We start from the raw sequence: 26,492 nt of genomic DNA on the forward strand, positions 1-26,492 counted from the left end.
ATTCTGACATGTAATAGAAGGTAAACACAAGTGTTTCTAATCATATTAATTAAGGTTCTGCTCCTTTTAGCTCTAACAGAGCCAGGGTCCTGCTGCTGTTCATGCTGGTTCACTGGAAAGCCTCAGGTACACTTAAATGGAATGGAACCTGGATTGTCATTAGTAATACCTGCTATTTCATGCCAAAAGTTGTGCTGTGCTTCCCAGAGATCACCTCTCAATCAAACATTGAGGCCAATACTGTGCTGTCTTTTTTCTTCTATATTAGTGCAGGATTCAGTTCTGTGGATGATGTTGTTTTCTTTTTCTACTCAGCCATGGTGGCAACCACTGCTCCAACTATTTATGTTGTGTCTGGTTTATTGTACATTCCAGTTCCCCTGCAGAAGTGCACGTGAACACCACACCAAGCTGTACAATCAAGTCTGGTAAATCAGGATTCTGCATGTAACAGGAATTGGCCCAGCTGTGGCATTTCAACTTGGCACAGCACAGACTTGTGTGTGAATGATAATACATTTGATCTGATAATACCTCAGCCAGCCACAGTTTAAATTTGGAAATGTGAAGTCATCTCTGATGGAAGTGGAAGCTCCCGAACCATCGTGGGAATCCAATGAGGACGTGATGCTGCAATACTGGCCAGGTCTTCTGTTTATTCCAGACAAAGTGCTGTGGGTGCTGCAAGCACATCACGTCCTCTGCACCAAAGGATTTTTCCTGGGAAGGACCTGCCCAACACCATTTGTTTAAAACAGCACATATAAAATCTTTCATTAACTCACTATAGGTTCATCTGTAGTGTGCTATTTCAATTTACAATAGAGAGTAACAAAATGGATGTTTATTTCTAGGAAAATGACAGAGATTTTCCAAAAAAAAAAAAAAAAAAAAAAAAAACACACAAAAAACAAAACATTGTTTAATGTGTCACATCCCTTCCACGAAAAGGCAGGTATTCCAAATATTTGGTATGCTCTGTACATATTAGCTGAACCACTGTGTAACTATGACAAGCCTCAGAGACATCTTTAACAGGGAGAGAGGAGGTGTTATGGTGACCCCAGCTCCATGCTGCTGCAGCCTGCCTCAGGGATGCAGCTGGCAGGCAGAGATTGGACTCAGCTGGCACTGCTGGAGAGTCCTGGGGGAAGGATGGCTGCATGAGACACCAGAGCCAAACCCCCTGTGTTTCCCAGTGCCAGAGGCCAGGGCTGCCCCTCAGCACTGTTGGTCTGTGTGTGACTGAATGTGCATATGTGTGTGTACGTGTGGGAGTGTTCTTGTTTTTCTACACTTATGAAGACCATATCCTCACACGCTTAAAAAGATGAGGAAAAACCAGGGAAAAATGCATGCCAACACTGAAAGTCCAGCGCTCCAAAGCAACAGAATCTGCATTTGGGTGACTTATGTGTAACAATGAAAACACAATACATACCTTCCTAGCATGGCCACAATGCTCGGCAGCGTCTGATGCACTGCCAGCACATTCTTATGTTTACCTGCCACCCTTGCTCCCCACAGAAATCTTTACAGAATCCCTTTCTCTTTGAAGGTTTCTGTGTAAATGGTGAAATTGTCCTTTGTTAGACTGAAACTTGCATATTTTACTGCATAACTCTACTTTGAAACTACAAACTGCACATTTTTTTTGTATTAAAATGTTGACAATGATATGTAAGTTGATCAAAATACTATATTGGAGAACTAATAAATTACTATATATGAGAACACAAAAGAATACTGGGATAGTGGCATGTAAAAAAAATGGCAGATGTGACTCCCAGAAAAATCAGCATGGTTAGCAATGAAGTCATGGAATATGTGAACTGGTCTTATGAATTCACAGTACAAATATAATGTCATACAAAAATATAATATATTCTGGTCACAGAAACTGGTGATAATTAGAGAATTATTTCTGGGAAAAGTTAAGTGAAGCAAGTGATGCAGACGGTTCTTGAAATACTGACTACAATGGTGACAAGTAACTAGAAACTCTAAGTGAATGCATTTGCTAAATACCTACCCAATCCATTGTGTGTGTGTGTGTGTGTGTGTGTGTGGTGTGCCTGCGTGTATGTGCTGGTGTTCACAGCAGCAAGTAGCAGATGCACCATGGAGGAGGTTTCTGGAGGCTGGAGGGCAGCCGTAGGACTGAGTCTGCTGGGCCAAGAGGTGACGTCTGGACTGTGCCATCTGTCAGTCACTGTGTCACAGCCAGCTGGAAGACAGCGGAGTTAATGGCGGCTAAACACAAAGATAATAGTACAAGTAAATAATAAATGCAGCACAGACTTTGTTAGAGCTATGCATACTCTAAAATATATGTGGTCATAAAACCTTTTACTTTCTGTTAAATTGGAAATGTGGTAAATTTTCTGTCAGAGTCTATATACCCAGAGATGGATGAAGGTGATGGTTAAAGAGATTTATTGACAAAAGTTAGTGATGTTGTTGCATGAGCATTAACTCCAGAGACAATCTGTGTGGTTGGAGTTGTAGCTAATTGTCCAAACAAGCAGGTAGTTGAATGAATAGCAGTCAGTAGGGTCAGTTAATGGCTAATCAATTAAATAATAATAAAAAACCCTTTCTATAAAAAGTCAAAAACATCCACAACAAAACAACAACATGTCCCAATGCCAATCACCCCCAGCAGACAAAACTAAATCGGAACTATTTTGCTAACCAAAGCGTGTCACTGTGCACACTGGAGCCTGTGTACGTATCACTCCACCTGTCAGTTCTGCTGGCAAAAGAAGTTCCATTCTGAGAGGGAAAATCTGTGTAGTAGCCTTATGCAGCCAGCAAAATATCTTCAGATATTTGAACATATTGTATTTTCTTATGGATGGTTTGAGCATTTTGCAAGTTTTTCGGCTGAAAATGTTAGCGGTTAGTTGACTCTGTTGAGGGTTATTCTGTTCACTAACCTGTCTGCTTGAGTTAGACCTTTTTCACAGCAGCTATTCTGACATGAAATAGCAGGGTAAACAGGTGATGAAGGGTTGCTTACTTTTTTGGTGAAGCCACTTTGCCTCATCTGCCTCAGGTGGCATTTCTCCATATGGTTTGGACAACAGTCAGATGTGTGAAGGTGAGTGCATGGATGTATCAAAATACTGCAACTTGCCAACTAGTTAATGAACTCTGTGTGATTGTTGAATGCTGATACAAAATCGAGTCCAGAAAGAAGCCCTTGCCGTTTGATTGCAAAGGTCAAAAACCAAAACCATTTACAATTGATGTTTTAGATAGCTGATCATGGTTTTATCACATTCCTTTGTACTTGTACTAAAAATATCTAGATGTGACATCAAATCAACCATGTTGGACCAGCTTTCCGGAAGATTAAGAAAAATAGAGCCTGGAAATACAAGGTACATCTCCAATTATAGATTTGTACCAATGTTAAAATGTTGCAGGGTGGATTTGTCCTTTAAGATCCCTACTCTTTCACCCCATGCACCCTGCTGGCCTATGACAGAACCCCTCCTGAGCCTTCTCTCCTGTCTCTTCAGCTTAATTGAGCACTGTGGGAGGTAGAGTGTCTAGTTTCCCTTAAAAAAACAAGTCAACCATCTCCATCATAGGCTATGTCCCACATCAAGATAATAGCTTTCTGTAGGCCATTGACCCCAGGTAACCAGCTGTACTAACCCAGCTGAAAATTTGCTAGTTTACAGCAAACTATTTTCTAGTTGAAATGTCTTAGTTTTTCCAGTAACGGGTTCCTCCTGGTTTTATGGCCTCTAATGTTATTCAGCACTTCACCCTTTTCACACACAATTACCTCCCGAGCTCCATTTCAGGCTCATTAGTGGGACTCACAGGGTTATCACTCCCTGAAAGTGAAGGCTTTGAGGAATATGACACATTTGTCTTTTTTTTTTTATGGCAAAGGTTACTTTGGCTTGTCTCAAATTGTAGAAATTGTAAAACATCAACACTCTGCAGAGCAAGACGCAGATGTGAGCTGAATTTACACTCTTGAATTCAAGTGGATTAATGCGTGCATGTTTTCTCATGGCTTGCCCACAGAATGTTGTGCTCAAAACTGAAGGAAGAGAAGGGTGAATTCTGCTTTTCTTTATTCCTGTATCAGTTTACAGATGTTTACATGTGTGGGCACCAAACATATGTTGTAATGCCTTTAGGTTTGTAGGTTCCTTTGTATTGATACCAATATGGCTTATTATAAACTTGAAGATTATTGTAAACTTTATTGTGGGTATAGACAATCACTTCCAAAGCTGTTGTGATAGAATATGTCTGACATAGTAGAGAGACCAAAGATCCTGTGACTGAAGGATCACATCATGCAACATCCCCATGACCTGTCTAAGTGTCCTTGAGCACGATTCTGAACCTGCTTACTTGTTGTATGTTGGTCTGGAAAGAGAGGCAGCTAAATGTGTAAAGTATAGGCACATGAAATGCAGGCGTGACAGTGTCACCTTGGAAAACATTTGAACTCTGATGTCCTTCCTGGCAGGGCATAAAACTCCATAATCAGCAAACAGCTCTAACTAGTCACTGTTACCATGTAGCCTTGCGGCATGGTCACTTTGTAGCATAACCTACTTTTTGCTGTTAGTTGCTGGTGGTATACCGTGTTGCTTTGCCTGCTATGATGCCTTAGAAAAAAATAATTCTGGCTATTAATGTAGTATGTATTGTACTTGTATTGTATATTATATGTTTTGTTTGTAACAAATTTGATTAAAAGCAAATCTCCCAGTGCTACAGAAAAAAGATATATGAAAGCAGTAATGAAAAGTTATTTACTAATTCACAGAAAATGCCTCCCTGTAAGGAGATGTTTTCGTCCTAGTTTTAAAAGTGCAGAGAAGATGAATTTCCCTCAGGTGGTCGGACAGTTCACAAGCAGGGGGCAGCTACAGAGCACTCAGTACAGTCAAGCCAGGATGACTACAATGTGTTGGTGTTCAATTCATGCACTTCCATCTGGATGCTACCTGCATTGTTCAGAGCATACTAGAACCTATTCCAGGGATCCAGTGAAGAGTTTACTGCAGCAGTCTTTTGAATTTTTGATGTTGGAAGAAGTTTTCAGCTGCACCCACATCACCAGGCAGATGTTGAGATGTGATGGGGAGGCAGAAAACTGTGCAGCTGCTTCTCTGTGCAGCTGCTTGTGATGACATGTCCAAGGGTGAGCATGTGGAAAATTAGGAGGATGGAGCAAAAAGCTGACCCTCAGTGGTGACATGGTATCTTTTGCCTCTGCCGCCTCCCAGTTCGACCGGAGAAATATAACTTAAAACCAGTTCAGGGATCACTGGCATCACTGGGATCTAACAAGGTAACTCTTTTTGTTGTCTGTCCAAAGCATTACCACAGTTGGAAGCCAGTGCAAACTCCCTAGTCCGTGGGTTTCAGTGTATTTTGGGTAGGCTGTTAAGCCTGAACTATTGCCATACCAGTCATTTAAAGAAACCTGAACAGATTCAGCATAGAATAGGTGAACTAGGCATTGCCTGAGTCTGTTTAGTAATGGTGATTTCATATCAGTAAAAAGTAAAGCTACAAAAATACTGTGGTGATACACTGTATGGAGTTGTTACTGCCCCACTCAAGGCAGCCACCAATTAGTTATTAGAGTGCCTTCAGTGATTGCTAAAGCTGCATTACATTATGCACTCCTGTCTACCAACACAGTCTAAAAATTGTTTCACAAACACAAGAGCTACAGCTTCCAAAGTATAATGCTGCAGAAGCAAAGGGGCGGTGTTTGAGTGGATGGCTTCAAATATGTGTTTCCTTTTTGGGCCCTGAAGTGCTCTTTTATATGCAATCAGACAAAGTCCCAAGACTGCAACTGCTTTATCTCTAATCACAGTGACAGCACAAGGAGCAAGAGAAGTCTAGAGTGGACCAAAATACACCAGTCAGTCAAATCTGGATAAATAATAAAGAAATCAGTTTTTTTTACTTCATGTGGCGACAAGAATAGCTTGATGATGCAACACCACAAGAGAGGACTTAACAAAAGCTAACCATGCATCACACTATCCAGAGCTGGGATTAATTATTTAGCAACACAACCCTGGGTTTTCTTGTCTTCTTGCAGACAACTTACGTAGTATACTGGCAGTGGTGGACAGTAACAAAATGAATTTACTTCGGTACTGTGCTCCAGTACATTCTCCATGTATCTCTAAGTATCTAGGCAACAGTTAAAGAAAATACCTCTGTTTCTTCTGAAGACCTCCAACCACCAGAGCACCCTCTGCCATACATGAAGTCCGTGTTTGTATGAATTTGCCATCAAACCTAGAGCATGTCAAGGTAAGGTATAGCTAACTAAATATTACCTTCATTTTATCAACTAGTTTACCTGCAGCAGATTACACAATAATGTCCTTATTGCCTGGTGTTTTACTAAGGGAAGTTTCCATCTGTCTATATCTAACATGGCTACCTTCAGTCCAGCGGCTAGGTAACATTAAAGCTTGGCTGGTGTTAGCGGTGTCAATCCTGATGATCCATTATTTCCAAAAACCCAATAGCCTGAAAAATGTCCCACCTGAACTGAAAGTCCTTCAATCCCACGGCCAATTATGCCCAAAACAAACACCCCATTGTCCTGAAGGCCCATTGCTCTGAAAATACACACTCCGGAGTTGTCGGAGTTCAGTGACTGCCGGTGTTTTGCCAAGTTTTGCATCCCAGCCGAGTAATGCGTCCACCTGTTCACCCTAACCTTAACACGAGGAAACCTCTGCCTAAACTTAACCAAATTTATAGAGTGGACAATTTTCAGACAGTTGGGGTTTTTGAATAATGGGCATTTGTTTTCAGAATGATGGGCTGTTGGATTAATGGGTCGTTCGATCCAATGTGACATTTTTCAGACTATTGGGGTTTTGGAATAATGGGCCTTAGGACCAATGGACATTCCCCAGTGCTAACACTCACACAGTCTGTGGTCCCCAACAGGGCTAACTAACTGATATTTGACTGCCTTGTCAGACAGGCTGCTAGCTGACATTAAACAGCAAAGTGCCCCCCTTACCCCACATAACCCAACCCTAAAAGTAGCTGCCTGGGAATGTTTTGGTGCATAGGAAAGCGAACAAGAGTTTCTACAAATTTGTATCATCAGAATTTTTGTTACAAATGTAGAAAGAAAGAAAGAAAGAGAAAGGAAGGAAGGAAGGAAGGAAGGGAGGAAGGGAAATATAATGCATGTAGCAAACAAATACACAATTTTCTTATTTATTTTTTTTTTTCCCTGGGGTAAAAAATGTTAAAATAAAAAGCACAAAAAACAGCTTTCTTTGTAAAGTCAAATGCATGTTTAATCTTAGGTGTGTATACACAATATGTCTGGACAATATGTGTGGTTCTACATGTAAGTCACTGCAAAGAAAAGGTGTTAGAGTTAGGAAGGTTTGTAAATGCATTGTGAAATGTCAAACAATGTGCTGACATTACAGAGAATATGTATTTTTTAATGCTTAATTATGATTAAGTATTAAAAATCACCTGTGACCAAATCACAGCCATGATAATATTTACTGTGACACAGCCTCTCATGTTCTTTTGCTTAAATAGCTGTTTGCTTATTGTTTTCTCTTTACAGTATATCCACTTATGATAAAATGGTCTCTGTCACAATATAGGCCCACACTTTATTTTCAAAGTCATCTGATAAAGCAGAACTGTGTTGCCCTTGTGCAGCTTCTTCATCAGCCTGACACAAATTCAAAACATTTTTGTCCTTCACAGAATTCCCTTTTTTTTTTTTTTTTTTTTTTTTTAAACTTTGAACTGGATTCTCTTCTTTCTGTTACTTGCTTTCAAGAGGGTCCCTTCTCTGTTTCGGTGGTTGTGTGGGTTTGTCAAATGTTGTTTTCTCTTATACATAAGCGCCCTCTAGTGGAAGAGATGTGTCCTTGCATGTATGTCTCTTTAATATTCCATGCAGATACAATATAGCTTGACATTAGACTGAGACCTCTCTGGCAACACTTTACATTGTGATTCACAATGCTTAATTATGTGCTTAATCAGTTATTGATGAACCACTAATTAGTATTCGCTTGCTACTCACAACCTCTTAGTCATAATTAAGTCATATGCTGATGAGTGATTATGCACCTATTAATATTGTGAACTGACAGTTTAATTTATCACAGTTTATGTCACATATCCTTTGGTAGCCACTGGAAATGTCATGAATTAAGTAATGTTTATTCTAATATAAAGTATAAAACCAGTGTATATGTACTTAAGTGAATCATTACATTATGTCTGCTAATTATCCTAATCTACAAATCATGTACAGCTGCCACTCACTGAAAGGTGCATGTGTGTCAGTGTTGTGTGTGGGTGGGGGTCACAAAGACGATAATAGGAAGATAACAGGAACTTGCTGTCTCTCAATCAAGGGTTGGGAATGTATTGCTCTCCACTTCAAGGGACATAAATAGTACTATGTAGTACTGAAGTACGAATAAGTAAGAGAGGATGATGGAGGATATTTCAGAGTGACAGCTTGGCAACATCCACAGTTATAATGTAATAGTGCTGTATCCGTTCCTATCCAGCAGGTAGCGCTAATACTATAATACTATAAAGGGGTCTTGCATCTTTGTAGGCCCCACCCGCGTGATTCAGCTCAACAGCAAGCAAAACTTTTGAGCTTGCAAACAAAAGTTTGATTCACATTTTAATCACAAATTTATTTTACTTCATGCATACAAGCTAACAGTCATTATTAATCAATTGGTGCTTAGATTTACTTCTTCAAGCAAGTATGTTGAGAGACTGACAAGCTGTGAAGGTGGAAACGTGACAGCACTGCCTTTTACCTGTTATTATTGAATGCTCTGGCAAGAACTTTAGGTTTTTGGGAATAGTACTTCTTAATAGTTTGAAAGAACAAGGCAAACTTTACCTCAGTAATACCATATTTGTAGTGATGCTCACCTTGGAGGCTTAAGAATTTTGACAAAAGCCTTCATCAAAAATCTCCCTTGTTAATAGTCCTTATGCTTCAAGATGTGTATGTGTATATGTATAACATCATGAAAATACAAAATTTGCATGCAACAGGCAAATTTTAGCGACAAATTTTTTTTTTACGCTGACTCCCTCTTAGTTTTTCACTTTAACGTACACACATAGACACTGTTAATGAGTCTGGCCTCCTGTTCTGCTCCTCTACCTTCTCATAAAGGGTCTAATTAATGTATTTAACCACTGGCTAACAGGCAGCCAGTCCTGCCAGACACAAATCCCAGCTGCAGATTCCTGCTCAGTGTTCTCCACCATACCTTTTTCATGCCTCTGTAACCTGTGGGATTGATTTGTCTTGCTGTGAAGATATTTTTCACCTCATAAAAAAAATGCAATCAGCTGTATTTTTAGTAAGTTGATTTTGACGTCATAGGATTAGCACAAAATCACTAAGAAAGCTACTAAAATATGGATAAAGCTTCAGTGCTTGAGGGAAAGAATGGATGCCTTGAAATTTCATTCAGGCTCCTTAAATATTTGATCCTGCGCCTGAAGAATAATTCTTTCTGACAAAGTATCCCACATCACCCTGCAGACATACTGCATCTTTGACACATCACAATTGCATAAATTAAAGTTAACTGAGCTCTCCATATTTACTGAATGGATACACAGAGCCAGATGCATGAAGTGTGAGTGTCTGAATCCCCATTTAGTTATGAAAAACAACAATGAACCAGATAAGGATTTTCCCACAACTATTTTTCCACAAAAAAAAAAAAAACAAACAAACAAAAAAAACATTAGAACTGAAGATTTCTGAAATCTTCAACCTGCTCACGCAAATGGTCAACAACATGATTGTATGTCAACTAAATTAGGAGGAAAACATATATATTGGAGCAAACAAAATCCATCCAATGAAATTGTTTGCAGAATAAGCAATGATACCTGCTTAACATTCACAAAACTACAATTCCAATGAAATTGTTTGCAGAATAAGCAATGATACCTGCTTAACATTCACAAAACTACAATTCCATATCCTCTAGATATACATGGATTCTTTCTAGTCTGCATTTTACATGTTAGGCATTTATCTGAGCAAGCAGGAGGGTTGGCATCTTGTTCTAAAATGCTTTGATAGGTTTCATGCCTGGTGATGGGGCACTTGCTACTGTTAGGAAAGACGTTCCTGTGAACATTTTTTTTCTCCAAGGATGGTGAAGTAATTTTTTCCCCTTTTTTTGAGTGGTCATTTCAACTTATTGGTTAAGGTTAAGGTTAGGTTTAATTCACAGTCACTGTTAGGATTAGATGTAAACTGGTTATGGCTAATACTAGAGAAAGGCTGTAGAGAATGGATGGAAGTCAATTAGGTCGTGCCTTCGCCATCCTAGGAAATAAAATATCACTTCCAGTGGAAAAGTGATCTCTCTAATTAGCTCCCTGTGTTGTTACAGTCTCTCGCTCTCGCACAGGGCTGAGGATGACCTCCTTCCTGTAGGAGAAGCGGGTGAGGTTGATTCCTTTGTGCACCCTCTCCCTGTGCTGTAGCAGGCGATATAGAGACAAGGTGGACTTAGCCAGCACCAGTGTGCAGATGATTTGCACCACCAGCAGTGTGGTGTAGGTCATCATATGGGCCTTGCACTGCTGAACTTTGCCTCTGCCCCAGTAAGCGAGGGAGGCTGATGGCTGCTGAGAGGCTGGCTCCATGGGACAGGTGAAGATCACAGGGGTAGTTGGTGGTGGAGGGGCTGTTGTTTTGGTGGTTGTTGGAAGTGTCGTTCTGAGGGTGGTGGTTGTGGGTCTAGCTGTTGTCGTTGTCATTGTTGTAATTGTGACCAGGGTGGTGGTGATGGTTGTAGTTGTAGGCAAAGTGGTGGTGGTTGACATTGTTGTGGGTGGTTCAGGAGTAATGGTTGTTGTAGCTGGGGTGGTAGCTGGTGTTGTAGTTGGCAAACTAGTGGTTGGTGTTGTGGTTGGCAGAGTTGTGGTTGGCAGAGTTGTAGTAGGTGTCGTGGTTGGCAGAGTTGTGGTTGGCAGAGTTGTAGTAGGTGTTGTGGTTGGCAGAGTTGTAGTAGGTGATGTTGTTGGCAGAGTTGTAGTAGGTGTCGTGGTTGGCAGAGTTGTAGTAGGTGTTGTGGTTGGCAGAGTTGTAGTAGGTGTCGTGGTTGACAGAGTTGTAGTAGGTGTCGTGGTTGGCAGAGTTGTGGTTGGTGTCGTGGTTGGCAGAGTAGTTGGTGTTGTGGTTGGCAAAGTGGTTGTTGGTGTTGTGGTTGGCAAAGTGGTTGTTGGTGTTGTGGTTGGCAAAGTTGTAGTCGGTGTTGTAGAAGGTACTGTTGTGGTGGTGACAAGAGCAGTGGTTGTTGGTTGTGTGGTTGGAAGTGTCGTGGTTGTGGTGGTTGTGGGAAGTGTAGTAGTGGTAGTTCTGGTGGTGGTGGTCGGCACTGTAGTGGTAGGTGAGGGTGTGGTAGTAGCACATACAAGCTGATCCTCTGTCAGAGAAAGAATTTTTTTCCCCTTTAAGTCCTCCGGATACTGACAGACCTCAGGAGGCTGCGACTTGATTTTGGCAGAGTTGGCCTTCATCCAGAGGTACAGGTGAGTCAGTTTACAGTCACAATGCCAGGGGTTGTCACTGAGATAGACTTTGCTGAGTTTCGATAAGGGCTCAAAAATATCTTGAGGAAGTGTCTGGAGATTGTTGTGAGCTAGTCTTATCGTGATCAGTGATGGTAACTTTTCAAATGTGTCTGCATCCAATGACGTTATCTTGTTGTTCAAGAGATTTAGCTCTGTCAGCTTCTCTAGACCCTCAAAATGTTCAGCTAAAAAAGTGGTAAAGTGATTTTTTGACAGGTCTAGCTTCTTAAGTGTCTTCAGTGGACTAAATATTCTCTCTGGAAGGGAGCTAAGGTTGTTTTGACTGAGGCTTAGCTCAGTCAGTTTAGGCATTTCTCCAAATAGCACTGTGGGTAGACCAGTCAGTTGGTTTTTCTGTAGGGTAAGTGTTTTAAGCTGAGGGAAACCAACAAAAAACTCTGGGGGTAAACCAGTCAGAAGATTACTGTCCAAAAACAGCTTTTGCAGTTTCTCTCTATGAGGAAATAGATTTGGTAACAATTCTGTTATTTTGTTTCCATTCAGGCCAATTTCCTTCAAGTTGGTCAAATTCTGAAAAATATTCTCAGGAATGTAGGTCAGCTGATTCTCATAGAGCCTCAGTATTTGCAGTTTGCTCAGCTTTGAGAACAGGTTAGGAGATACAGAAGAGAGACGGTTTTTACCTAAATGGAGCATGGTAAGGCTTTGAAGATCATCAAAAGTCCCTTCTTCAATAGACTCTATCTCATTGATGTGTAACTGGAGCTCCCTCACTTTTTCAAGGCCATCAAACAAGCCTTTCTCCAGATTATGGAGTTTGTTTAGCTTTACTATAAGCTTCTCCAGGTTGGTAAGGTTTTTAAAGACCCCCACTGGGATTGACGTTAGCAGAGTGCCTGAGATCTCAATGTGCCTCAAGTCCACCAAACCCTCAAAAGCTCCAGCCTCAATAGATTCTGTGGGAGTGTTCGAGAACTCCACCCTCTCCAGTTGGGGGTTTTCAGCAAAGGCTCCTTTGGGGATTGTGGTGATATTACTATCCAAAAAGAAGAACTCTGTGGCAAGTGGTTTCAGGATTTGTGGGATTTCTGACGTCTTCTTATCAAAAACTTCCCGGTTGGGGTGGTCACTCTCCTTTTCATGTTGTGGCAATGAATATTCAAACAGCAAAGACAGAAAAAGGAAGATAACCCTTCTCCTGAACATGATTATTCTCTACAAAAAAGGAAAAAAAGGTAGTGATGTATTGAGTAGAATAAACTTTGTACCCTATGCACTTTAGTTTAGAGAGCAAGTAAACACAGCTTTTTTCACACTGATAGAGATAAATAATGAATTATGATAAATTATGAACTGTTATGTATGAGTAAGATTATAAAAACTTTGTCCTGACATCATTAATCTATCTGGTTTTGCAGTAACAATCACATTTCCCTACCTGATTATTTTGTTCCTTCGTGTCAAACCGATGGTTATTGCAGCAGTGGCTAAACACAAACAGCCACAGTCTCATGAGTTATCTGCATCAACTTTGTTGGCCAGCAGGCCCATGTGAGGCGTGGTTTAAGAGGCTTCTGCAGCAGAAGATAAGACCGGCGAAGGAAAGACTTTAATATTGCAGCTAATTACTGCACTGCTCTTAGGTATGGCCACATGACAAAATTACAGAAGTGTCATATTTCTTTTTCTCTTTCTCATTCATATGATCTGGGTGTCCAGATTATAAAAAAAAATGTTTTGAAATATTTAACTTGATAAACTTATCTACCAGTTTTTTTTAAAAAAATATTTTCTTATATATCACTGCATTTTCAAATATACCATTTTAAAGTTTACTACTAGTTTTAAAGCTTTAACCAGTAATTCAGTGAGCCCTATAATGCAAAACCTATTAAGGAAATGCACCCAGTCAATGTGTGTGGGATTAATTTAACAGTAATTCAAGTAGATCTGTTTGAGAAGCCTTACTGTCTTCATCATGCATGGCAGTCAGCTGCCATAACACAATATGGTAAAAGTTTTAGCATGTTGGAAAAGTTCATTGACTGCCATCAGGTTAAAAACAAGAAAAGAAATAATAAAAAAAAAAAAAGTGAGTTGCTTTTTGTGCCAGGTCTCTATATCTGCAGGCAAAACAACATGTGGAATTTGCTATTTTAGCAAATATCTACCAGGAAATATTCAAAGGGTTCTCCACTAGATGGCAGTCTTTCAAATAGAATCTAGTGGCTTATTAGTGTCTTCACTGTTGATAAGATGAGATAAGAATGAGATAAGGTAAATGTGTGGCTCACATGAAGTGCAACCCTAAATGTACGTCATCAACATGTTTAACACATGACATACACCATACAAAGTAGGTTTTCTCCAACTAAAAATGGTGCTTTTATTCAACATATAGCAGTATTTTGAAGTATGTGTTAAAACTCTTGAATGATTTTTGATACCTGAACCTTACATGTATGATTTTGCTGGTAGAGAAAGTCATTGAACCTAATTAAAATGGTTACAAAAACATTGCAATTTCAAAAGAAAAAACAAACCAAAATAAACCAAAACTAGTGTTACATGTGTTTTTGCACAAAAATCATCAAAATTTACATTATCAAACCTTGCAGTCAGTAATAACGAAAAAGATTGCTGAACAACTGAAAATCATGTCTTTTTCATTGCACAAACGTTTATATGTATTTGATATTAGATTTACTGAAATGTCCAAGCTGTTCACAAAATGTCCAGGCCAGAGTTATTACAGTTAGTAAGATATTTTTCTGTTGGACTTTGTAAAAAAAAAAAAAAAAAAAAAAAAAAAAAAAAAATAGTAGTATTCAAGTCTCAGGTAACAGCAAACTTACAGAGGAAAACTAATAGCTAATCAAAGGGGCTTCTGTTTATTTGTGTGATCTAGTTAGCTAGTTGGCGTTTCTGAATGGAACTGCAATGGTTCCTGCAGTGAACTTATAAGTAAAACAAACCCAACTTTTCAGCTCTAAAAACATAACACTCTAGGCCCCATGTTTTCCAAGAACACCACAGTGTTAATGATTGTTAGCCACAGTAATCAGAGGATGGTTTCCCTTGGCTTTAAACAGTATATGATTGCTGATGATGGGTGGTCCACTCTAAAGCACAGAGTTCTTATTTCTGCGGCCTATATTACGGTTGTCTCTCTTGTTCCTCCTCCAGCACACACAGCACACAATGAGGCTGCTGATGATGACAGTGCACACCACTGCGATGATGATGATCGAAGTGTCCCTAGAAATCAACCCTTCTTCCCCCTGTCCACTGTTGGTGTCCCCCCCTTGCTCTGTGGTGGGTGTGACAATGACAGCAGGGGAAGAAGTGCTCCTCCTGGGGGGAGGTGTATGGGGTTTCCTCCTCTTCTCTGTGGGCGTCACTGCAGGCTCATCAGTAGACATTGGAGGAATCAGATGCTCATCTGACAGCAGGGAAATCACCTCACCTTTCAGATTGAAGGGGGTGTCACAGACCACCAGGCTGTGGTTGGCCCTGGATGGGTACTGCATCAGCCAGTCCCTTAGTGGTAGGATATCCTGGTCACACCTCCAAGGGTTCTGCTGCAGGAGTACCTCCTTTGCCACAGTGAGGGCATCCAGCACTTCCTGAGGCAGGTTGGGAAGTGAATTGTTTCGCAGGTCTATTTGGCCTAAGTGGTTCACACCCTGGATGAAGCCTGAAGGGAGGGAACTGATGAAGTTGTGTTCCAGGGAAATGTTGACCAGACTCGGCAGACCTTGGAAAGTGCCATCTTCCAAGGTTGTGAGGAGATTTGTGTGAAGGGACACCTCTCCCAGCTGCTCCAACCCTCTGAAGGCCCCTTTGGACACATGGCTGATCTGATTGCGGCTGAGGACCAATAGACGCAGCTGAGTCAGGTTCCTGAAGGTGTCGTCCTCCACACGGCTCAGCTTGTTATCATACAGCCACAACTGATCCAGGGGCATGGGCCCAAATACCCCTGGAGACAGACTCTCCAGCTGGTTTTCATACAGGGAGATTTGGGACAGGTTAGGCAGGTTTAAGAAGACACCTTTTGAAAGTGATGCAAGCCTATTGTGAGAGAGGTAAAGCTTCTGGAGTTTCTGAGTCTTGGAGAACAGGTCAGGGTGTATGTGTGTGATCAAATTGTTGTGTAGTGACAGCTCTTCCAGGTTTACGAGATCATCCAAAGTGCCAAGAGGGATCTCCCGGAGTGAGTTCTTGTTAAGCCGCAGGGTCTTCAGTTTGGAAAGATCTTTGAAGGTGTCCCTAGAGAGTTGACTGATATTGTTTCCAGCAAGCATGAGGTACTGCAGTTCAGTAAGAGGATGAAATGTTTCCACTGGTATGGAAGTGAAATGGTTCTTACTGAGGTCAAGGACCTTCAGAGCGGACAAGGGGGATAACCAATTAGGACGGAGCACGAGAAGCCGGTTGCTGCTCAAAGTCAGAGACTCAAGCTTTGGAAGGTTTTGGAACAAGGCCTCGGGGAGATCTTGCAACTCAGTGCCAGTGAAGCCTAAGGCGCCAAGGTTAAGAGTGGAATCAAATGTGCCAGGGCGCACCTCCCTCAGCACAGTGTCTTTAACCACAAAGATGCCCAGGGCATTAGCAAAATCAGTCAAGTCCTCTGGTTTAAGTGAATAGATATTGCAATTGGAAATGTAGAGGGTGGTAGTTGAGGAGGGAACTGCTGTGGGGAAGTCTGAGAGGCCATTGCAGAGGATTTTGTTTTCTCGACACATACATCCATCTGGACATGCCCAAAGAACAGCACTCAGGGAGCACAGGAGGAGGAGCAAATGAAGTGTGATTGACAGGTCCATTATTGCCCTAGAACAGAGGAAAATAAATTGTCATTTATTTTGATTAGATAATAAACAATAATAATGGTAATATGAACAAGATAATAAACAGATATGTTAAATGTAGTTATCAGAGGTACAGCAGAGACTTGCAGTAAGGCTGCAACATTTTGAAAAAGTCTTGTATCAGATTCACATGGGGAGCCAGTTGTACAAGCCACTATGTTACAGCCTCTGTTTTTAAGATGATATACAACTGTAACTGGCTTTTGGCTTGTCAGTATTAGGGATCGACCGATTATCGACCGGGCCGATTATCGGCGGCGATATTCGGCATCGGCCTTTTTTTTTTAATCCGACGGCCGATAAAAGATCAATTTAAAACTGGGTTATTTTGGCTCTGATGCAGCCGCACCTCTCTGTCTGCAGTCACTACTCTGTCTCCAGCATTGTCCCACCCACAGTACCATCTGATTGGTTACACGCAGAGCCACGGCACGGGTACGTTCGGAAGAAATCCAATCAGAGCGAATTAATCGAGGGTAGGTTGATCTATGCAGAGCAACAGCCGCGGCGAGTGCAGGCGCAACAGTTAAACACAGCAGCAGATCCACAGTCACAGGAGGAGGAGAGAGACCAGTTTTCAGAACTCACACCGCGGTAGCGACCGCGACTGGTGTCGGCGAACACAGCTGATATGCAAGCCCAGACAGATCACGGTCATGTTCGCCGCGTGTATCCGTCCTACGACACAGTATAAATGAGGCTACCAGGTAGCCTGCGCACACACAAACATGGTAACACATGGGTGATGGTGATGGACTTGCACTTAAAAGCAAATTTATTACAAGCAAAGCAAATTTACCTAACCTAAAACAAACAGGTAAATATAGACTGGGGGTGTATATTTTGATGTCTGTTCAGTTTTACATCATAATAGTCAAATGTATCTTCTAAATTACAGTGGCACAGTACACTCAAGGTCTGGTTCTCAGAAATAAAGCCACAATCGAAAAGAAAGAATGTTTTGTTTCTTGGCTGTCTTTGTGTAATGGCCATTGATTCCACTGTTATAAATTTTACATGTGTGTAATGTACAATCCTGAGTATATCATTAAGTACTGCATGGTTGCATTGCATCTCTATTGATGGAAGTCTACCTGTATTGGCAAGATTTAATTAGTTTAAACTTTAAAGACATACGTGCGTGTGTGTGTGTGTGTGTGTGTGTGTATGTGTGTTTGTATATATATATATATATATATGACTAAAACTAATGACTAATTGATTTTCGTCGACTAAGACTAGACAAAAATGTTTTTAATTTTTGTCGACTAAGAGTAGACTAAAACTTTTAAGGACGGCAATGACTAAACTGTGACTAAGACTAATAAGCATTTTCATCAAGAAGACTAAGACTAAAATTAAAATGGCTGCACTGGAGAGCATGCTGAACAACTCTTTTGTACCACAATCTGGTGCTGCTCAGTAGGGACTATTAATTGATTTGAGACTCACATTTCTGTGCAAATTTTATTTAACTTTGTTTTATTTACTTTATAAAACTTCAGGAAGCTATTTATTTATTTATTTAAATTTTCAGTTAACTTTATAAGAGATGCTGCTGACCCTGGGAGTTCCCTGCACCTTTTGTTAGAATTTTAAAACAAAGATTTATATTGTCTAAGATAATAATAATAATAATAATAATAAAAACAAAACAAACAAAACAAAAAAAACTTTAACATGTTGCAAATTTGAAAAAACTGTGTGATAAATACATGCTTAAAGGCATTTAAACAAAGTTAAGTGTTGTAGTTTATATTATTCAAAACTTTGGCGCCAGTATTTTCACTTTTACTGCAAATGAATATCTGCTCTAAATATCAGTTATTGGCCTACTTGACTCCTAATAATCGGTATCGGTATCGGCTCTGAAAAAAACATATTGGTCTATCTCTAGTCAATATGCACATGAACACATTTTTAAAAACATTCCAGGGTTTGTTGATATTTTATATTTGAAATCATTAGCTTCCATGATCTTTGACAGTTGGATTATTGATGTGAGAGAATACTGTATTTCATGGACAGTTCCAACCTCTATTGGTATTAAAACCAAAAAAGTGTAAATGTTTAATATAGGTACAAGGAGATTATCAATAAATGTCCCTCTAACAATCTCAGGCAGTGTGATTTGTTGATGTTGGATAGCTACATGTTTCTTCCTTGATCTTGAAAACTTAGACCTCTAGGGGCTGTGAGGGGGGCATGTCTTGAAAATCTTGACATCTTTAGGAAAAGTGACACCATCAACCACTCCATCCTCCGCACCTGCCTTGAAACCTCCCTCAACATCACTGGTTGTGCTCTCTCATGGTTTCAGTCCTACCTCTTTGACCAACCTCTCTCTACTTGTCTGAGGCTCACCAACTGCCTCATAGAAATAAAGTCATGGATGCAAGCTAACTCTCTCACCCTAACCCTACGCAGAAATAAATCAGACACCATCACCATCCTCACCATCCCTAAATCTCTACTCAAGTCCTCACAGAATTTCTGAGTGAATCTCAATAGTTCCTCTATCTCCTTCTCCCCTTGTATCCACAACCTTGATATAATTTTTGACTCCACCCTCTCCTTTGAACAACATGTCAATCACAAAGCCAAATCTGTCTTCTTCTGTCTTTAAAAAATTGCCTGTCTTCGTGCACCCCTCTCCTTTTCTGACACCAAAAAGCTCATCAATGCCCTCATCATGTCCAGACTCAATTATTAACCCTTAGATGCATGGCTCACCAAACCCTACACTCTTCCATGAGTGGGGTCAAAAATGACCCCAATTGAAATGAATGGGTTTTACGCTGTAAACTTCAGAAATGTCTTTCATTTTGGTTAAAGATGATGATTTTTATTGTATTTTAGTCAACAAAAGAAATATTTCATGTTTGACATGTCCATTTATCACTTTTAATAAACATTTTATCAAAAAACATATTTTAAATAGGTCAAAAAAGTAAACATCCAAAAATTATCCCTATTAGAAACAATGTGTTTAATGCAACATTTCTTCATTTTGGTTTTAAAATAATGATTCTTATTATATTTTGGTCAACACAAGAATAATTTCATGTTTTACATGTTCATTAATCACAGGGCTACTCAACCCATGGCCCAGGGGCCACATGCAGCCCGTATGTCATTTTTATGCGGCCCGCCACTATCATATAATAAAAATGTTATGATTCTATCTAATCTTTTTGGAAATAAAGCCTCATTTTGTTGTAACCTGATCATTTCATCATTAATCATTGCATGACAATCTTTTATTCAGTGAGATTTGGCCTTGGATGGAAATGTAGCTGTTTTCTGTATGTTTCATTCATTTGGCAAAATTATTGTTTAAATGTCCAAAATAGGACAGACATGTTTAGCTTGCAGCCCTTGGAAACAGCTGAATTTTGCTGAGTGGCCCCTGAGCCATCTTAAGTTGAGTGGCCCTGATTTATCACCTTCTTTCATTTGATCAAAATATTGTTATCAATGCAGCTATCAAAACGTCAACATTCATTGTTTGTCTGTCCATCTGTCTGTCTGTCTATGCATGTCCACACATATGTACACACGTGTGTCTTCTCTCTTCTCACTGTGAGCAGCTGTTACAAACTCCTTGTTTGTGGCTGTGAGCGCTGGACACAGGGTCACTGCATTTCCAACACTATTGCTGGCTTTGCAATCTTTGTTTCTTGGACATATCTTACACCTCTTTCTCTTCTGCTGGCCCTGTCTGTTTCTCTCCTGTGGCTGGATTGCAGCTTTTGTCATTCTACACCTTCCCATAGCTTCAGTGATGTAGGTTGGCAGGCGTGGGATACTTTCCAGTAATCATATATATATTCTGAGGTATAAAAATGATGATAATACTTACATGTATGTTGCTGTGTAAAAATAACCTTCAGGGTGGTGAGACTACTGGCATTAGATGTGTGGATCAACAGTAAATGTATACCTGACATTCACAGTTGATAAAAATCAAAGGTTCCTAGGGTTAACCCTTGAAATTCCATAGAAAATGCTTGGGGTCATTTTTGACCCCACGTATGGAAGAGTGGGGTATTGATATAAAAAATGCAATTACTTAAAAAATATAACAATTAGATACAAATCCAAATGGCCTCATGTCAAAGACAACCTATTTGAGGAATACATGGAAGATTAAATGATAAAAATTTAAAATGACTAAGATATTGCAAAAAAAAACACCTCCGGGGTCATTTTTGACCCCACGTATGCATCTAAGGGTTAACACAACTTCCAAAGTCCTCAGTAAACTTTAATACTTCCAAAATTCTGCTGCCTATTTGCTTACCTGGTCAGAGTATGCATTACTCCTATCCTCCAAAACCCTCACTGCTTCAATTTCTGTCAATGAATTAAATTCAAACTGCTCCTCACCAGGACCAAGCAGAACCATTAGAGACCCCCTTACTCACTCACCACCTTAAAAAAAGTCCCTCAAAACACATCCCATCAGAATCGTCGGCCATCCTGACTTACGTTTATTTCATTCCCCCTTTAAGGGTTAGATTCTGTTTGCTTATTTTAGATTTTGAGGCGTTTTTGAGTGTCTTGAAACACATCATACAAATTATTATTATTATTACTAGTAGTAGTAGTGGTGGTAGGAGGAAGAGGAGTAGTAGGAGTAGCAGTAGTAGTAGTGATTCTTTAATGTGGTTGAAATCTGTTTGAAAATGCAGAATAAATCGCATCAAACACAAACTTTACAAACATGTGAAGCTAAGGACATGTTTTAGGACAAAAAAAACAGAAATATAATGAGACTGAAGGCATGCTTTAAAAGAGCAACAAAGCAATGTGTCAATTTTGAACTCCAATTACAAACAAAAAGTATCCATTTTTTAAGCAGACATAATACTATCCCATCACCTCAGTGTAATAAGCCTAAAAGTCTCTCTCTCTCTCTCTCTCTCTCTCTCTCTCTCTCTCTCTGGGGTGTAATATTGTGCATTTGCTGTTTTTTGATTGTTTTCTCATGTGATGCACAGTGGTCTTTTGTTTCCAGGATAGGAAAGAAAGAGTTTGGTTTTTCTGCTCCCAGAGAGAAGAGCTAAAAGGGGAATTTTCTGCTGTCTCTGAAGACTTTTGATCATAACCACTGTAGTAGGCAGTGATACACAGGGCAACTCTAATTGGTAACAGCGCCTTACAGTTGCAATCTTAGCAATCCTAGTTTTAATCCAAAATGAAATGTATGACTGTCTCTTGCTATGTTATCTGTGGCTATGAAAATCTGCCCTCCCTGCAAAATTGCATGATGTATCACCATGCCTTCCAGCCTTTGCCGTTAGAAACATATATGTTCGTATACATATTGATTTCTGCAGAATGGCTACATCGCATCAAGACAGATTGCCTGCACATGTTTGAGGCTGAGGTCGGCCCTGTGCTCACTGTTTGTTATGGCACAGCAGGCTCCTTATACAAAGCTGGGCCAACATAATGATCTGCTTGGTGCATTCTCCATCCAAATCCTGGTAGGCCATTTAAAGCTGGCTTGGCAGGCTCAAGTTGTTTTCTCAGTGCCTGGGGTGTATTAAGGTGCAGACACAGTCTTTCCAAGGAAGTAGCTTTCTAAAGAGGCCAGCATGTCCCTCACTGAGCTCAGCCACAGAGGAATCAGCTTCTCTTTCTTGCTTAGTTTTCTTGTTTTTCACATCAAAGACAACAAATCATCAAGTAGAACCTGGTGTTTCACAATTGTTCCCATTTTCAATACATTTTGTTCTTATTACTGCATTTTGTGAGGGGTGTGGGTCTGTAAGGCGCTCCCTGCAAAAGGGAAGTGAAAACTGATGCAAAGAAGTGAAGTGAGACTTAAATGGGCAGGGTCACAAAGTCACAGATTATGTCAGCGATGAATGTCTTCCTTACTTGAACACTAATGGTCTCAATGGCTTCAGTGGATATTTACTGAGGAAGTAGTAACTCAACACTCTCCGAGCACAGTGACTCGGTGTGTGTTTCAGTGGAAAACACTCAGATAAGCACCGACAGGAATTTGGAGTTTCAGCACCTCTGAGTGGCTTTCAAACAAATGACACACTACAGCATCACTGCTTTTTTGCAAACCCAGACGCATGCTCATCTGAGAACTGTGCTGCCTCTGTGCCTGACCAGACGACTCACCAGTACGAATTCCATAATATTCCAATTTAAAAGAAAACTGACTGTTAAACCACATTTCCTCTTTGGTATAAAATGTCCCAGTTGAAGCAAAACCACTGTCTGCTCAGGCCTGGGACAACTTGGAATGGTCTACATTACAGTGTAATGACTAAAGCATTTCCAGTTTACCATTAATTGCGGTGATTTCTTTCCCTCTCCATTTCCATAACTGAATGATCAGCACTTTGTCTGTTATGAAAATACTGAACTAGCAAAGTGGGGAACAGTATTGCCATGAGTGCAGAAACTGAGTGCCCCTGGAAATGGAATAACAGTTAATGACATTTGTTTAAAGCTTTTGAAAAACACTTTATGTAAGACATTGGTGACGTTAGCTGGCCAAGTATCAACTGCATTTCCCCACTGGCCACAACACACTGCACTTCATTCGGCCTATGTGATGGTAAAGTTAGGATTCAAACTCTTAAATGAATATAATATAGTGTGTCCTCTCACTATAGAAGTCCACAGTATGATATATCACCTGACATTATTGATGCTGCCTTTTTAAATCATTATTTTTACTATGTATTTTCCTCTGTTATGTATTTATGTATTTATTTATTAGACATTACTATTCCAAACTGAAATCTGCTTGCAGAGTCATTTATGACAAAACAACAAACTAATGATAAAGAGTCATCATTGTGCTAACCAGGCCAACATGCTGTGTGGAGAACTTACCTCTTGTAGTGGCTGATCAGTGAGTGGACTGAGACAATGAGTTGGTGTGGAGTGCTGGTTATCTTTTATCCTCCTGTGAACTAACCCCCCTTCTCTTCAGCTTCACCAGTGCTCTGATGAGAGATTCTAGCTCTCTCTGAACTCGCACATCCTCACATTTTCCTGCTCTTCGTCATCACTCTTTTTTCCTCATCTATCTGTTTTTCCCCTGAGCTCAGGAAATCTGTACATCCCTCGCTGAGACTCCGGAGAAACTGTTCAGTGTTGCGGCTCTCCCACTGGCCCCCCCTGTCCCTCACACACACACACACACACACACACACACACACACATTTTTACTAAATGTGGTGGGGGGATCGTGTGAGAGAGAAGTCCCGCCCTCTCATGCTACTCTGTGCCTGAGCTGAGTTTGTTTTCACAGAGAATTTATGTTCTGTGTGTGTGTGTGTGTGTGTGTGTGTGTGTGTGTGTGTGTGTGTGTGTGCGTGTGTGTTTGAATGCATGCAAATGAATGTGCAATTTGAGCAATCTTATGGGATCCATATGCTATCACAATAATAGAAAGGAATGAAAGCTGCATGTTCTTGTGCTGTGGAGGAGAAGATATTGTTGTGGTTTGAGGTTAGGACAGTGAGGGATAAATTTAGACTGTGGTTAAGATTTGGGTAAGGGTTACACTTAGAATTAGAGGTTGGGAATGAAAGTAAAAACAATACCATGTGTTCAGAAAATGTAACAACTCATGAGGTGTGTTTATTTTGTGTTGACGGTTATTGTGTATCTGTGTACGCCTGCTTGTACTTGCTTGCGTGAGTATGAGCCGCACACATCTTTGGTATGAGGTCTTGGTTATGTTTATAAGCTGATGATTTGGATATTTGGCAGCCTTGGACGTGTTCACAGATCTGCTGTTAGGGGATTACAGATTCCAGGCAGGTCCAAAGAAGGGCCAAACAAGCAAAATTCTTTTCAGACTTGCCTGTGTGGCAGGAAATAAAGAATTTTCTGTCCTTGAATGTCCTTAAACAATGGTGAAACATCTAGGCATATATGAGGAGGAAATTAGTGAATTGCAACGTTAAGAACAACATTGCTGAAACAAGGCGTTCACCACTGTTACCAAAAGTGTGCATGCATGTGTGTGTGTGTGTGTGTGTGTGTGTGTGTAAGCATATGTGTTGTTTTATATGAATGACTGGATCATGCATACCAAAGTCACACCTCACAGACATGTATGTAATTAAGCACAGACATGTTCTTTGTTGTGGGGCCACAGCCTCTGCATATACTTTACCAACCCAGTCATGTGAATGTAATGAAATGTAGCCTTGGAGCTGAAGGTGGGAATACTTTGTTTTTCAATAAATCAGTGAAAGTAGGGTTATGCAGTCAGTGTCCGCTCCTATTAACATTCCTGTGTTGTTGTGAGTAAATCCATCTGTTCTGCTACACAACAAACGCCCTCTTCACCAGAAAAAAGATAGTGAGGGTGGAGTTAACGTATTAACCGTCACGGCTTCACACGCATGAGCGTTTGACTTCATGGACACATTTCGTTATTTGAGATTGTGCAGTACAGATAGACTTACAAAAGAGATAGCGATATCTGCATTGTAATGCACAGTGTTGTGTAATCGACCGAGCTCACCACCACCGCAGGCCCTCCTTCATGGTGGCACTGACAAAACAAATGTATCATACAGCTGGCAAGAATTTGTCCCAAATACACTTAAGGTGACATGGAGGGACTGTTATGCACATGCAAAGTCACAAGATGATCCTGTCTGTCTATCCCTCAATGTCCAGTGGGTCCAAATATGTTTAGGAAACCAAATGTGTTTGGCTGGATGTACAATATCTGATGATGCATAGTGGCATTTACCTTTAACAGAGGAACAAACAGATTTTTTAGTGTGTGAAGACCCAATTCCACCACTGTGAAGCTCTTCATTTTCTCACTTGCAAGATGCTGAACCATTAATTCTGTCCTTGTAATTGGGAGGAGAAATGATTCAAATCTAGCTACAAGTCTTTACTATGGTGATGGGTTTTCAAAGAAAGACTGGGAAAGCTAGTTTACCTGGGTTAATGACTGTACCAAATGATAGTTTGGATTTTTTCATGTATACTGGTATTTACTGCTCTTTGCAAGTGTAATATATTCACCAAGTTTGGTCCATTAAATCCTTCCCTAAGGCAAGAGCAAGAGCTTCATCAGGAGTGTACTGCTCTAAAATGAAATAAGCTGACAGAAACTGAAAAGCAGCATGATTTTGAGAGGCAACACAAAGCTGAAAAATTGCTCTGAATGATGTACACATAACACTCATTTGTTCTGGTTTCAGTTTCAGACATCTTTTAAGCCCACTGTTTATGAAATGGTGGAACTTTTGGTACTCTTATGGCGAAACTCTCATTCTTGCAACAGGGAAGGATTTAATGGACCAAACTTGCTGGATGTATCATACTCACTTAGAGCAACAAATACCACAATTTGTATAAACATTGACATATCACTTTAAGTAACCTTAAAAACACATACGTTCACTAAATTCAGGACTTAAAGCAAATTTAACTTTGGTAGAGTGTTGGGTTGAGTAGTTACCTGGGTGTGATATGAGTCCAAATGGTGGTGAAATAATCTCATCAGTTGCACCATGCTCTCCTAGGCTGCTAATCCATGATATTGCATTAATATCTTTCCAATCACTTCCATAGCAAAACTGGTCCCAAAATAACTCCTTTAGGACTTAAATGAAAGTAAACAAAGCAGATTATATCAATAAATAATACAATAAGTTGCAGTGCCCACTTTTGAAGGTAATTTAAAAAGGTTACCAGGACTTGTTTTTTTTTTTTTTTTTTTTATTAATTCGCATAATCTGCTTTGTTTATATTTGTTTATGTGCCACAAGTGTTACTTTGGGACCTGTTTTGCAGTACTATGGTGAATGCAGAGGCGCAAATACAGCAATCTGTACTAATATTAGCTGCTCCATGGTGGAACTGATGAACATATTTTAGATAGACTTATAGACAGACAGATTTTGCGTCTCAGGTATCACAATTTCTAATCAAGATATACATGCTGTTACAACATTTTTCTACCACAGGAACTCAAATAATGCCCAGACAGAAAAAAAAAAA

General features: G+C 40.1%; 2 protein-coding genes across 2 annotated transcripts; both read right to left on the minus strand.

Annotated features, from left to right (window-relative positions):
* Window positions 1–10,885: 10,885 nt before the first annotated feature.
* Window positions 10,886–12,810, minus strand: LOC115357923 (putative uncharacterized protein DDB_G0284213). Its single transcript, XM_030049684.1, has 2 exons — window positions 12,288–12,810; window positions 10,886–11,550 (listed from the first exon to the last, which is right to left on the minus strand). Exons 1-2 carry the CDS (start codon window positions 12,808–12,810, stop codon window positions 10,961–10,963), a joined length of 1,113 nt encoding a protein of 370 aa, XP_029905544.1. The 3' UTR covers window positions 10,886–10,960.
* A 1,151-nt stretch (window positions 12,811–13,961) lies between these two features.
* On the minus strand, window positions 13,962–23,626 carry lrrc15 (leucine rich repeat containing 15). The gene is made up of 2 exons (XM_030050482.1): window positions 23,346–23,626; window positions 13,962–16,440 (listed from the first exon to the last, which is right to left on the minus strand). Exon 2 carries the CDS (start codon window positions 16,431–16,433, stop codon window positions 14,727–14,729), a length of 1,707 nt encoding a protein of 568 aa, XP_029906342.1. The 5' UTR covers window positions 16,434–16,440; window positions 23,346–23,626; the 3' UTR covers window positions 13,962–14,726.
* Window positions 23,627–26,492: the final 2,866 nt, after the last annotated feature.

The sequence above is a fragment of the Myripristis murdjan genome, chromosome 4, assembly GCF_902150065.1.
Source record: "Myripristis murdjan chromosome 4, fMyrMur1.1, whole genome shotgun sequence".
NCBI classification, from domain to species: Eukaryota; Metazoa; Chordata; class Actinopteri; order Holocentriformes; family Holocentridae; genus Myripristis; species Myripristis murdjan.

What these genes read in the sequence shown, in the direction of transcription:
- LOC115357923 (XM_030049684.1), bottom strand. Translation starts at nt 12,810, where the DNA reads ATGTTCAGGAGAAGGGTTATCTTCCTTTTTCTGTCTTTGCTGTTTGAA. An exon ending in CCTTACCATGCTCCATTTAG is followed by an intron (nt 11,551 to 12,287) that starts GTAAAAACCGTC and finishes TCGCAGCCTCCT; the next exon opens with GAGGTCTGTCAGTATCCGGA.
- lrrc15 (XM_030050482.1), bottom strand. Translation starts at nt 16,433, where the DNA reads ATGGACCTGTCAATCACACTTCATTTGCTCCTCCTCCTGTGCTCCCTG.